The following is a 13,800-nucleotide window of genomic DNA, read 5'->3' as shown; positions in this document are numbered from 1 at the left end:
GTGTTTGTGTAAAGTCTGTAAAGTAACCATTCTATACCCTGAAGTTGCAAAAAATTGATTAAAAAAACTAGCCAATAGAGGCACGAGTAGACAAACAACTCCTGTGTCCTGTGTGCTGCGTGCTAAAATGACTCTTTTTGGTCAATGGAGTCTGGAGGCTTTGCAGTCAGCATTGCAAAAGCTGTTTCTGGTATTTAATAAAGCGTCTCCAAGCGTACAAAAAGCTCCGTCTCTGTATCTATTCTTTCTGTAAAGCCTACTTTAAAAGGAAAGTCCCTGACTGGGCATATTTGAAACACTGAAAGATGATTTTGCAGATATCACAGACCGTCTCGTAGAAGCCAGCTGAAGGAATTTACTTGGGACTAAATTCAAAACCTTTGCACCAATTTAGCACTTGGACCCCCTAAAATGATCTAAAAATGTGGTCTATGTTTTCAGGTTGAACTGATAAAACGTCTTCCACACCTGAAGCCCATGATGGGAGGGTTGGCAGACGCCTGGCAGGTGAAGGTGACTCTCTCGCCCTCCAGGACAGACCGAGGCTCGATGGACAGGGTCACCATCGGAGGGTCTGCATGGAGGGAAACACGTGATAAATACACAACTGAAGACATAAGGGGGAAAAAAAGTATATAGCATAGCTGTAATGTTTCAGACATTTCAGTACCGAGCAGCACGGTGATTGATTTCCCTCACAAATAATTCAAACATTCTATAAATGTGCTAATAAAATCTGATGTTTCACTTCGCTGCAGCCGTCCAACACAGCACTGGTTACTGCGGCTATTTTCTCCAGGAATTACTGACTACACTGGATTTGAAAACACATCAATCTTCTTGATTGAAAACTCAAAGTTCACTTTTCTTGTGAGCAATCAGTCCTCACTTCTCTCTTCGGGGACTTGACTGAAACTAAGAAAAGTTTCAAGTTTTTCCAGATGTTAAAGGAAATCAAGTGGCTGAACTGATAAAGTGAGAAAATGAGTGGTCAAGAAGGAGGAAGTCAAATCAATGCAGAGAGCTAGACGAGACCTTGTTTAAAAATAGAAGCTGTATATTGATTTACATAAACAATTCAATTACATTTTTCTTGCTGTTCAACAAATGCTGGGGCTTCTAATTCTTATCCTAGCTTGTTTTTCCGAGGTGTCTCAACACAAACAGCCTGGCCCCAATAACCTGAGCCACTGTGACAGGGAGAAAAGGGCAACATACGGTGGACGTTGAGGGTAACAGTGGCTCTTTTTCCCATCGGCACCGCAGGGTTGCTGGCCACACAGGTGAAGTTTCGGCCGCTGTCAGTGTCTTCTGGCGTGATGGGAAGGTAGCTCCTGGTCGTTACCCTCTTCCTGTCTGCAAGCACCTCCTACAAGGTGAAGAAATAAGGAGTGATGGGGAGAAAAAAAAAAAAAAAGGGTTGTGAGTAGAGGATGGTGCAGGCAGAATTTAAGGAGAGGAGTGAACAAAGAGGAAGATCAAAGACGAGGAGGAGGAGCAGGGTGGATGGAGAAGGACGGAAAGGACGAAAAGAGGAGGAGAGGGGAGAGATCATGGGAGGAATAAGAGAAGAAAGGAGGGAGACACAAGAGGGTTACTAATAAGCCAAGAGTGATGATAAAAAAAAGCATATAATAGAAAATAAACAGCAATCTGAAGGTAAAAACAGTTTACATGAAGGAAGAAGGACGGAGAAAGAAACTTAAAAAGTGCAAAGAAGAATTAACATTCTGTAGAAAGCCGTGTTTTGTTCTTTCTCTTCAAGTTCAGGAGTTTAATGTTGGTGCAGGAAAATAACTGCCGACAAAATGTTCCTTCAATTAACACAAGAAATCCGAGTTTTTTTAATGACACTGAGATGTGCATTCCTAATGAGAGCCGAACACTTCAAAGAAGAAGAGAGAGAAGCAACACAGCTGAAATGTTTAAATGAATAAAACTACCATGTTCCGCTTTCCTCACTTTTATGTTGTTTTAGATTTAAAAAAAAGTTTGTGGGATGTGAGGGAGCCGGTAGCCCGGTGGTTAGTGTACGTGCCCCATGTACGGAGGCTATAGTCATCAAAGCGGGTTCAAATCCGACCTTGGGCTCATGACCCGCATGTTGTTCCCTACTCTCTCGATCCACCAATTTCTGACCCTGTCCACTCTCCTGTCTCTAAATTAAAGGCACAAAAGGCACAAAAAAATAAACCTTTAAAAAAAATGATAGTTTGGTATTTGAATAATTGGTTTGACATGAGAGGACATTTGAAGACGTGCTCTTTGAAGTTCGATGGGCATTGTTCACTTTTTGTGGCTTTTTATGAATTAAAGGATCTCTTCATCGATTGTACAAAAATGGAAAGACAAATAATTTTGATTGGCAATGAAACATTAGATCTAAATATTTTCCTGCACAATAAGAAAAATGCAACTCAGTCTTGTTAGGATTCTGGAGGCGGCATGATGATGTGCCATGCAGCTTTAGAACCCGTTCACAAAGTGTGTGCGGCGTGCACAGAGGTGCGGCGTGCACAGAGGTGCGTCTGCGTGGTCAGTAACACAGTAACATTAGAGCAGCATTTAATATGTATGAGCCTGTAGGGAGGGGGGGCAGAAAACTGGCTGCAAGATGTAAAAAAAACATCTGTGTGTGAGTGTGTGAGTCACTGTTTGCTGCTGCCTCTGTGTGCATACCAAAGCATGAGTGTGCTGTGTGTGAGTGTGAGTGTGGGTCCATATTTGTGTGTGCATGCGCTTACAGGCATAATTCTTTGTGTGTAGGAGAGTATATGGAGACAGCCAGAGTGTGAATTTAGGAGAAAGGAGTGCAAAATATATCACTGCAAAAGTGTCACAAGTATATCTCCAAAAAAGGGTTTGAATCCGACCTGTGGCTTCTGTCCTGCTTGTCGTTCCCTGCTCTCTCTCTCTCCTGGATTTCTGATTCAGTTCGCAGTCCTATTTCTAAATAAAGCTTTACATGACGTAAAAATAACTACTGTATATGAATCTGTTCCCACATGCATTTACGTGTGGGAACAAATTTATACCCACCAGGTTTTAAAGCACAAGTGCTGCTGTCCACTGCTACCCGTTCCCAGTTTACAGGTGTTTTTTTAAATAAATGAATATGGTTTCCCATCTGGCCAGACATTGTCATTCTATCAAGCAAGAACCACAGTAATCCTCTGCAGACGTTTCACTCCAGACTGCTTCCCCTGCATACTGTATTTGCCTAATGCAGGACTCCTGGGGTGATTTGTGGCTCGAGGTGTAAACACTGTAATTCCCCGTTGGAAAGCCAGCAGCTAAAAGCATCTAAACAAACAAGCAGACTGAGAGTGGCGGTTATTAAAGAGCAAAGTGCTACTGATAGAATTGGAGTTTCAAAGTCTCGTGGAGCCACTTTTAGGCTTTTCAAATTAAGCAGATCTCATTAGAATCTATTTAACCCTTCATGGTTTTATTTGCTTTTAATGATGTACCGTACACGTGTGTTTGCTGTCTATCTGCATGTGCAAGAGTGTGTGTGTGTGTGTGTGTGTGTGTGTGTGTGTGTGTGTGTGTGTGAGTGAGTCACCGTGGACTGGTAGGCCCCATCTATAAAGACTCCATCCTTGGTCCACTGGATGTGAGCCGCAGGCTTGGCCCCGCGGGTCACACAGGTCAGGTTGAACGGAGTCCCAGCCATCAGCAGGAGCTCCGGGGACCCATCGACCACCGGGTCCTCAGGGGGAACTGGAGGAGAGACACACACACACACCAATATACACTTTAAGGAAGTTACATTAATGCTTAAGTGCACTCGTGCATACAGCAAAAGCTATACATTTAGAAATACAGCATAAATACGCAATAGAAAACAGCTTATAGTCTATAAAGTATAACTAGAGACTTTCAAATAGATGAGCATGATTTAAATACTCAGTTTTCTCTTAAAGGCAGACATAATTTTTTAACTAGGTCTAGTCTTTTAACGTTCACATTTGGCAAATACAGTTCTACTTTCACCAAACAACAGGAACATGAAGAGCTTCATTTTACATTGTGGTATTTGGAGCCGCAGTGTAGTTGTGAAACTGTGTGCTCAGCATTTTTCCTTTTGCTGTTGGTGCCTGTTTGTTATTTTTAAATCCTCCTTCCAATATCTCCTACTTTTTTTTTTTCCAGTGTTTATATCCGTGAGCTTTGCATAAACAAGAGCCACTTGTTGCCAAAAACAAAAGGTCACGCCTTAAATAAAGACGCCAAAAGTGACTGCTCGGATAGGAAGCTCTACGAGATGGAAAATGTCAGGAAATGCCTCCAGAGCTACTTAACCTAATGTGTTAATGATGTTTTCCCTCAGCTGTCTCCATCTGATATTTTACTCTAATCTTTATAGGTAAAAGATTTGTACAGAGCATAACATCGTAACACAAACACCTCTTGACAGTCTCTTGAAAGATGCTCAAATATTGTATATTTGAATTAATGTATTTATTACATGACATTTTGCTTTAATATGTCTAGGATCTTTTTACCCACAGCAAAGAAACCCGAGGATTCTGATAGAGGCTGGTGGGAGACCCAAATATGTAAGCATGACACATCAAATTAAGTCGATAGTAATGAGCCAGTTGAAGTTGGTACACAAGTTATAACTTTACATTCACTAGTTTGATATGTTTTTGTTCTCCATGTGAATAAAATCGTCTTTTTTTCAGACATGAACAGCATCAAGAGGACGCCTGTGTCTGAGGACTTACTGAGCACGTTGAGTTTGGCCCTCCTGGAGCGCAGCGCCGCCTCCGTGGCCTGACACTCGTACAGGGAGTCATCAGACAGCTCGGAGTGGGAGATCTCCAGGTTGTACTGGCCGATGTCCAGGGCCCGCAGCACTCGGTACCTGGGCCAGGCTGCTTGAGAGACAAAAACAAAAACACAGTCAAACCAATGCAGAGACACTCAGTACAGGACTTCACTTCATGATTCACACGCTTGTTAAGAGTCTGTTTTAAAAGCTCTACTGTAAGTCACCCGTGTTTATTTACGGGTCAGGGAAGCCTGACGCATTCGGAGGAAGAACTTGTGGGATGTGATTTAAAAATAGCGTACCACCTGGAAAACACGACCTACTGTTTTAAAATGATCGCTGGCATGAGGGTAGAGGCACATTACGCGGCGCTATTACAGCAATGAGTCATCGTAACAGCACTGCCTTCACAAATAATCTGCGTCTGAGGATCTTTATTTTAGAGATACAGATGATGAGTTTCAAGTTGTAACACACAACATATTTCATATTTATATACAGTACAAATTGAATAAAGAGGAAATGCATCTGTAAGGGAAAGCGTCAGGTTCATATTTTGGTCTTTATTTTTTATGGTGTCTAAAACTTAATTAGCTGTGGGAAAAGTGTGGGCTGCATTGGTGTCACTGGGGGTAAACTGGGACTGAATTCCCAGAGCCTCATTGGAGGAGGGAACCTTTGACAACCCTAAAATGAAATGACATTATTTGTTTGCATTTCTTCTCTCTAAGTTATAAATTCTCTATAAGACTGTTGCTGTTCAGTCATTGGGCATGGCCTTTAGAAATACATGAGGTTAATCCGACTATTACATTGATGTTGAAAAAAAAAACTTGAATGATTGATCCTCTCCCTTTTCATGTTCTCACACTCACTAGAGCACACATGTGCAAAGCGGTAATCTAGATATTAAATGGGATCTATACAAGCAGGCAGATTTTTTAAAAAGATTTATTTGTGGGCTTTTTGTGCTTTTAATGGAGAGATATTACAGTGGATAGAGATGGAAATCAGGGAGACAGAGAGTGGGGAATAACATGCGAGAAGGGAGCCACAGGTTGGATTCGAACCTGGGCCGCTCTCATGGAGGACCATGGCCTCCGTACATGGGGCGCACGCACTAACCACTGCCCCACTACCCTACTGCGCCACCAGCGCCCCCAGGCAGATGATTCTAGTGGTGCATACTTATGATCCTGTCAGTACCACTGCATAGATACATAAATAATTGAACTCATATTTTAATTTAAAATGCCAATTTCTTTTTATTGTACACATTACAGTATTTTGTCAACTTTAAACAGAACTTGGCTGTATAATCTAAATATCTTGCTTACGTCAAGAGTGACAGAGTCATATTTGTGACTAAGTTCTAGATAAGTTAGGCCAAAAGTTTTAAAAAAACATGTTATTTTTCAAATAAGTATGATGTGTAACATTTGTTTTTTTTTGTTAAACATAATAATAAACAGCCCTTATGACACGTTCGTATTCTAGTATGTAGGTCATAAAGCCAACATTCTACACTGAGAATCTAATAAATATCTCCTCACTGCAGACTGACTTTCAGTTCTTCAGTATCACCACCAGGTACAGGAGTGCTTTTCTGAACAGAAAACCACACAAGACGTTTTCGTTGTTCGAGTAGGGAAATTTGCGTTAGATTTTAGTTCATCGTAAATTACTTATTTTCAAGTGAAGTAACAATCCTTACAAAGATGTCCGACCTTCGTCCCAGTCATCTGGAGGTAAATGCACGAGATTTTGCAGTCGTCAAAACTGCTAATTTCACACAACACTGAAAGGCTTTGCTCAAAAAATTAGACGGTGTTCATGTTTTTTTCTTTGAACAGCAGATTATTTGTCTGTCGAATGTAATCATGTCTGGATTATTGTTTGATTTGATTTGAGAAAATAAAATCAGAGATTGTCACAGTTAAATCTAGCAGATAATTAGTACATACAGAACGTGTGAAGTCATTTGTGTTGAACTCAGTTTAAACTTCAACTGAGTTTTTGTACCCAACAGGAAAATAACATGGCCGAGAACACAGAGGATGGAGAAGTTACATTCGAAGCAGGTTCATCAAACCATGAATCTGAGGGTCGAGAGCCTGAACTTCAGGAGGCTGCACTGAGCCCTGAGGCTACAAAGGACCCTGAGAATGAAGAAGATGAAGTTCAGGAGGAGGCTTCAGCAGCCACCAACGACACCACCGAGATCCTTGAGAGTGACCAAACTAACGTTCAGGAGGCTTTTGCATCCAATGAAACCACCGAGGACCCTGAGAGTGATGAAGCAGACAATCAGGAAGCTTCAACCACTAATCACACGAGTGAGGAGTCTGACAGTGACGAAAGGGACATTGAGGAGTCTGACAGTGACGAAAGGGACATTGAGGAGTCTGACAGTGACGAAAGGGACATTGAGGAGTCTGACAGTGACGAATGGGACATTGAGGACTTGGAATCAGAGACTGATGAAGCGAACATTCAGGATGATTCAGCCACTAATGACACTACTGAGGACTCAGAAAGTGATGAAGAGGACATTGAGGATGCTTCTTACACCAACGACGACAGTGAGGACCCTGACGGTGTCTACAGTCTACAGTCGCTAGATCCCCCGGAGACTTTAGAGAAAAGGATCAAGAAGAAACCATGGTGGCGTCGTTTGTTTTCCAAGAACAAGGAGCCTGGGCAAGAACGAGCCAAAGCTCAGAAGAAACCTTGGTGGCGTCGTCGCAAGGTGTGTTCAACAGAAGTAGATAACAGTTTAGAACAAATAACCCAGAAACACTCAATTTCCTTATTTACAGCTTAAAAAAAATATACAAAAAACAGACTGTAAAAGTAAATTACCTCATCCCTGCCAACTGTTATGTTATCTTATTTAAATATGCCCTGACATTGTAAATTCTTATTGTAAGACATCACTCACCTTGACCATCTTTAAAGTCCCTTTGTTCATGTTACATCTGTCTTATGATTTGTTTTTTCTTATGTTCTAGGAGACTTCAACATGCCCTGATAATTTAGTCTCCGATGCACCTAGGACTGCAGAGAAGAAGAAAAAGAAAAAACCTTTGTGGCGTCGGATCTTCTGTTGTAGCACGGTATGTTCCACAGAATTCAAATGTTAACTGGAGTAGAAGTACAGATTACCTTTTAGAAAACGTCAGGATGTAATGTGAATATTAATGCCACACTTGTTTAAAATTTGCTGCATTTTAACTTTTTTGTTTCCCTCAACCCCTACAGGAGCAAGATTCAGCCTCGGAGCACGAGGAAGTTCAGGGAGAACAACCGGACAGCGATGTGATCGTTGAACCCCTCCGCGATGATGCACCAAAGCATTACAGGGTAGGGGTTCAGGGTGGAAGTATTCAGCTGGACACCAGCAGTCTGCTGGACTCACCACATGAGTCACAAAGTATACCATCTTCCTTCAAACCTATCTCTGAAGATGAGCTCTGCCTCGGGTACGTACCTGCACGGAACCTCATTTACACACTGCTTGTGTTCGTTCATGTATTTATAGAAAATGTCTCCAGGATATGTTGAATACATATTCATTCAAACTCCATGCTGAGTTCTGTCCCCTCTCTTGTTGTGTTTTAAGGTTCCCAAACCTGGCGCAGACATGCTACATGAACTCGACCCTGCAAGGCCTCCTGTCGCTGACACCTTTCATGCAGGAGGTCGACAACCAGCAGCCCGTGTGGAGCCGTCACCCCGAGTCAGAGATCATCAGGTGCAGCACCGCTACAACCCCCTCACACATACAACTCTATGACATCTATGCTAACTTTTCAAGTCAAGATGAAGTAACAACAGCAACTAAAACAATATCTCTCTTTTCCACCTTTGCTCTTTCCAGGGGGTTCGTCAACGTCAGCATGTGCCGGTTTTTCAACAACGAGGGCGCAAAGACCGATATCCTGTCTGCGTTCAAGTCAACCGTCGCTGATTGGAACATAGAATTCGAGGACGACAACCAAAAAGTAAGTGCTATATATTATCACTATAATCAAATTCAGGAAGGACCTTTCTTTACAATGGTGCTGAGGTTAACACAGTAATACAGTAGACTTGAGGTCGCCCACCAACGGGCCTCGGGCTGGCCTTGGGTCGATAAGGTCATGGGTGGGTCAGATCTGCATGCATGGTGAGCGGTTCTTTTTAGTTAGTGAGCAAGTGAGTAGAAACATGAAGAAACAGATGACATTAATAGGTTTTTTTTAAAGAATGCCCACTTTTAGGTTCAGCAGTTCAATATGGATTGAACAGCTGTTATGTTGAATAGTGTGGCAACACGCTGATGTTTTTTTTTTTTTTTAACAGTTGTTGTCAAACTTCCTCTTCTGAAACTGTTCTGTGTTTGTGTGCAGGACGCTCACGAGTTCCTCAGCTGCGTGTTGGGAGGGATACAGTCGCTGTCTTTTGACCTGCAGGCAGCAGCTATCAGCATGGACAGGAGCTACATCTGCCCAGTGGAGGCACACATTGTCTTCCAAATGCTGAGCACCAGGACCTGCAAAGGGTATGAATCTACATCCACACAGTTTTAACACTCAGGGTTTAGAGATTCATCCATGTTTGCATCGTGTTTCCATGGAGAGCAGTGGTAGAAACCCTCTCAAATCATATAAATATGAAGCTGTGTATTTACTTAAATTGTACCTTTTATTCTGCAGATGTGGTTCAGAATCGATAAGGGATGAGGACTTCATGAACCTGTCCTTGGACCTGGTGCAAGGAGGCTCTGTGAGCCAGTGCCTGCAGGAGTGCCTGAAAGTAAGTTATATAGCTGCTATCACATCAGCCTTGCATGTTTTTTATGTGTATGAGAGAATTTGTCAGAGTGATTTTTTAAAGAAATGTAAACTAAAACCTTGTTCTTGCATCTGTTCCCCTCTACAGGAGACCAACCTTGAATTCCACTGTGAGTGTAACGCCAAGGAGTCAACCCGGAGGTGGTCTTTTCTGACACTGCCAAAGTGAGTATTTTCACCCATCAGCACAGTTACAGATTTCAGGCTAAAAATCACTTTTGCTCCTTCTCGTCCCATATGTACTCAAATCTGACTCTCTTCCCTACTTCCTCAACAGTGTACTGATCCTGCAGCTGCAGCGCTTTAGGTTCACAAAGTCCTTCCACGCAGAGAAGGTGAACAGGCCCGTCGATATATCGCCGGAGCTGATGGTGAACCCAGAATCATGCGTCACCGGAGAGGTAAAATATGACGTTTCATCGAACAGCTTTTTTATTTGCTGGACTTCAAGGCATCAAATATCCACCATTAAATGTTTCTGCATGTGTAACTAAATGTTGGTGTCTGTGTTCTCTTTTAGACGCCCACTCGATACTCTTTGGTGAGCATGATAAGCCATCTGGGATCAACAGCAGACTCTGGTAAGTCTTTATAATAATGTTTTTCTTGACGTTTAAGATTGCAATGTTCCTCTCGGTGTAACTTTTAAAAAACATCCCCTGTCCTCTCAGGCCATTATATATGCGATGCTGCACACGGACAGAAGAGACTGCGAGGCGAGAGCGACCGCTGGCTGACCTTCAATGACGAGGAAGTCAGTGAAACAACAGGTCGAGCGGTGTGCCACAGGCGGCGCAAGATGGCCTACCTGCTCTTTTACGTGAAGCAGGTAAAGAAAAAGCTCTAACTCTGCAATCACACGAACACAATTTTGTTCTGTACCACAGGAAGGAGAGAATAGTGCCACTAACCTGCGTTGTCTGACTTTTTCAGATGTAGAACAGAAGAAGAAGAAGAGCAGACCAGAAGCCCCACAAAGGAGGACTTCTATCCACCGCTCTCTTTCTACATTTCGCTCTCTTAATCTTTCTCAGCCTAACACAGTCAAGGCAGATCACCATGAGTCTGGTTCTGCCTGAGGTTTCTTCCTGTTATTAGGAAGTTTCCTTGCCACTATACCCCTTGCTCATAGGGGAATAATGTTGGGTCTGTTATTATAGGGGCACAATAGATCACAGATCTCACGGTTCAGGGTTCACAACGTTTTTCACAGTACGGCCGGAACAAAGAATATATTTGTAAAATCTCTATTTTCACTCCTCTGCTAGCCATGACTGTTACTGTGTATATTAAGGCACTTCAATTCACGATTGAGGATGAGATACATTATGCGTCTTTGACCCGTAATGCGTCTTCAATTTTTTGGGCTGCACGGTGGTGCAGTGCTTAGCGCTGCCGCCTCACAGCAAGAAGGTTCCTGGTTCCAGACCCTGGAAGTCCAGGAGCCTTTCTGTGTGGAGTCTGCATGATCTCCCCGTGCATGTGTGGGTTCCCTCCGGGTGCTCTGGCTTCCTCCCACAGACCAAAGACATGCGTGTTAGGTTATTTGATCAATCCAAATTGCCCGTAAATATAGATAATCAATGGATAAAATATTAAATGTATTAATTATAAAGGCTCTCACCTTGCTAAAATTCTAGGATTTAAAAGAAGTAGTCCCTTTTTATTCACAGTCTGTAGTAGAAAATACATCATCAGTTCAATAACAGAGGTAACGCTTCTGTTGTTAAGAAGCTGATTGTTGTTGCGTCCAATAGAAAAGGCAGATGGAGTGAAGAGGAGAACATTTGAAAACGGCTAAGAACAAAATAAAGATATAACAATTTGGAACTACTGGGCACCTTACAAATTAATTTAAAGTAATATCACTAATACTGATACAGATGTAGATCAAATCAATTTAAAGGTAATTAAAAGGCAAACAGCACAGGAAGAACAAACGCTAACTGAAACAACTAATTTAATTAAACACATCACACAGAACATATTCAACTACAATTACTTACATTTATATAATTTTAAAACACCCACAGAAGTCAACATTTCATGTAATTCCTGGTTTCTATTAACTACTCTGCTACTGCTATCTTAAACTTTAACAGTTTTTTTTTTGTCTTTCCAGCTGTCGGTGTCGCTATCGAGGAGACGGACCTGAACAGAAAGCCACTACGCGATTTGTTTTGTGCTTTATGTTACCGTTTTCATTATTCTGTGTTGTAAATATGATATTTTGGAAATGAATAAAATATGGATATTGGTTGAAATTAAGCTCTTTTTTGTGATGTCTTTACTAAGTTGGGACAGTATTTTGATGATATTGAGGTCTTATGAAACACGGTGTGATAATTGTACCACACAGGACCAACTACAAGCTCAGTAGGCAAAAAAAACAAACAATAAAAAATATTTGCAGTCTCATGAGTTTTACCTTGATATAAATCATTTGTATACAGGAGAATCTTAACTGATTTTGAAATCAGGTATCATCACGCACCTCATAATAGTAAGCATGCACACATAACAAGATATGCAAATAAGGGCACATCATATACGACATGAGTTTATTCAGATTATTGTGACTGGCGACAGAGGAACTTGTGTACAAAAGAGCCGGTGGTTAAATGCGCACAGAGTATGTGTGAATTGGGGGTTATTGGATCTGTTTTGATATCAACCAATGATATGATCAGATTGCAAAAGCTATCCCAGACACAACAGAAGTATGGTGTAAGTAGAGAGTGTAATGTTTGTGAAAGCTAATATAATCTCTGATATTTATTGGAGAAAGATCATGGTTTTCTAATATTCAAATAGTCATTAATTTATAAAAATCTTTGAATAATTCCTTGTGACTTTCAAATTGTCACTTGGTCTATATTGTCCATCCCTAATATTAATAATATGGATGTTTTGAACGGGTATTGGAGGAATAATGTGTTGGCCAACACCCTTGTATCCGAATGAGAGTCTGGACAGAAAGGAAGGAAGTGGTATGAGATCATCTCAACTCTTCACGTTTTTTTTTTATTCACCGTCAGTAACTGTATTTTTGTTTTCTGTGACACCTGACTCGTTCACAAGAACAAAAAGAAAACATCAAAGCTCGTTTGAAAGAAATAAATTGCATTAGCTCCATCAATCAGAGACGAGAGTGAAGCAAACAGGACCTGCGTTTATGTGAAAATGTCAAAGCTCTTCATCATAATGCGAGGAGAGCATTAGCATTAATCACATTTATTTTAAAAGATTTGAAAAAAAAACGTTTTTGAATCACAAAACAACAACACACAATCATCAACATGCACCCAGTACACAAACAGCTGGAGGGTTCCTGCACACACACAGATCAAACATTGACACATATACAATGATGCCATCAATTCCTGTATGCTACACACACTGTGGAACTACAGGCAGCTCCGTTCCAATTACAACACCCCCCCCCCTCTCCCTGTTTGAACCCCTCGCCTCTCAGACAAAGACATAATTGAGCGTGACGTCCCACTAGGGGGCACTCATTGATCCTCCGTGCCCAATCCTAACATGACATCATGGATTCAGATGGCAGCGGCAGCAGGAAGGCAGGCGGGGAAGCAGGAGTTGGGGGGTGCGTAGAGGAGAAAGGAGGGTGCGGGGGGGGGGGGGGGGGGGGGGCAAAAGTATTAGTGGAGATTACATCATCCACTCCAGCACCTCGCAGCATAGCAACCACAGAGGTGAAAGCACCCCGGGGAGAAGGAAAAGGAGAAGAAGAAGAAGGGAGGAGGAGGAGGAGGTGGAGGATGAACAATAAACTGATGCCTGCAGGATGTGTGCACATTTGTTGTGGACTGTTTGCAGTGACACATGCAAACATGATCCATGCATGTCATCATGTTTAGACTTCAAGGGTTGTGTTAAAATTGCATGAGTTTTGTTTACATGCAATCCTGTGCGTGTTTATCGCCAGTTTCTGAAATACATCTCCTGCGTGTGTGTGGGCGTGCAAACTGCAGGTATGAATTCACAGCTCAATCTGCACTCCCACACTGTCATCAACAGCTGTATGAAATCACACAGGGCAACATAACAACGCGCTCTAATATGTCAGACTTCATGCACCGCCGATGCCTCATCAGATCAGAGTGCATTAATATCGTGTGCTGGCGCAAACAACACTTTTAACAGCGCACGCACTTCCCTCCA

At 42.0% G+C, this 13,800-nt stretch overlaps 1 protein-coding gene across 1 annotated transcript in view; it reads right to left on the bottom strand.

The window, feature by feature from the left end:
• The window catches only part of kirrel1b (kirre like nephrin family adhesion molecule 1b), a 100,200-nt gene that overhangs the window by 24,379 nt on the left and 62,021 nt on the right, over nucleotides 1-13,800 (bottom strand). Inside the window, exons 3-6 of the mRNA XM_065953684.1 lie at nucleotides 4,734-4,886; nucleotides 3,566-3,723; nucleotides 1,219-1,369; nucleotides 469-574 (exon numbers count right to left, since the gene is read on the bottom strand). Of these exons, the coding sequence (XP_065809756.1) occupies nucleotides 469-574; nucleotides 1,219-1,369; nucleotides 3,566-3,723; nucleotides 4,734-4,886 (568 nt within the window). The remainder of the gene's footprint in view (nucleotides 1-468; nucleotides 575-1,218; nucleotides 1,370-3,565; nucleotides 3,724-4,733; nucleotides 4,887-13,800) is intronic.

This window comes from Labrus bergylta, chromosome 4 (genome assembly GCF_963930695.1).
Source record: "Labrus bergylta chromosome 4, fLabBer1.1, whole genome shotgun sequence".
Classification (NCBI taxonomy): Eukaryota; Metazoa; Chordata; class Actinopteri; order Labriformes; family Labridae; genus Labrus; species Labrus bergylta.
Note: the sequence above shows the minus strand (reverse complement) of the source record. Positions and strands in the feature narration are given on the sequence as shown.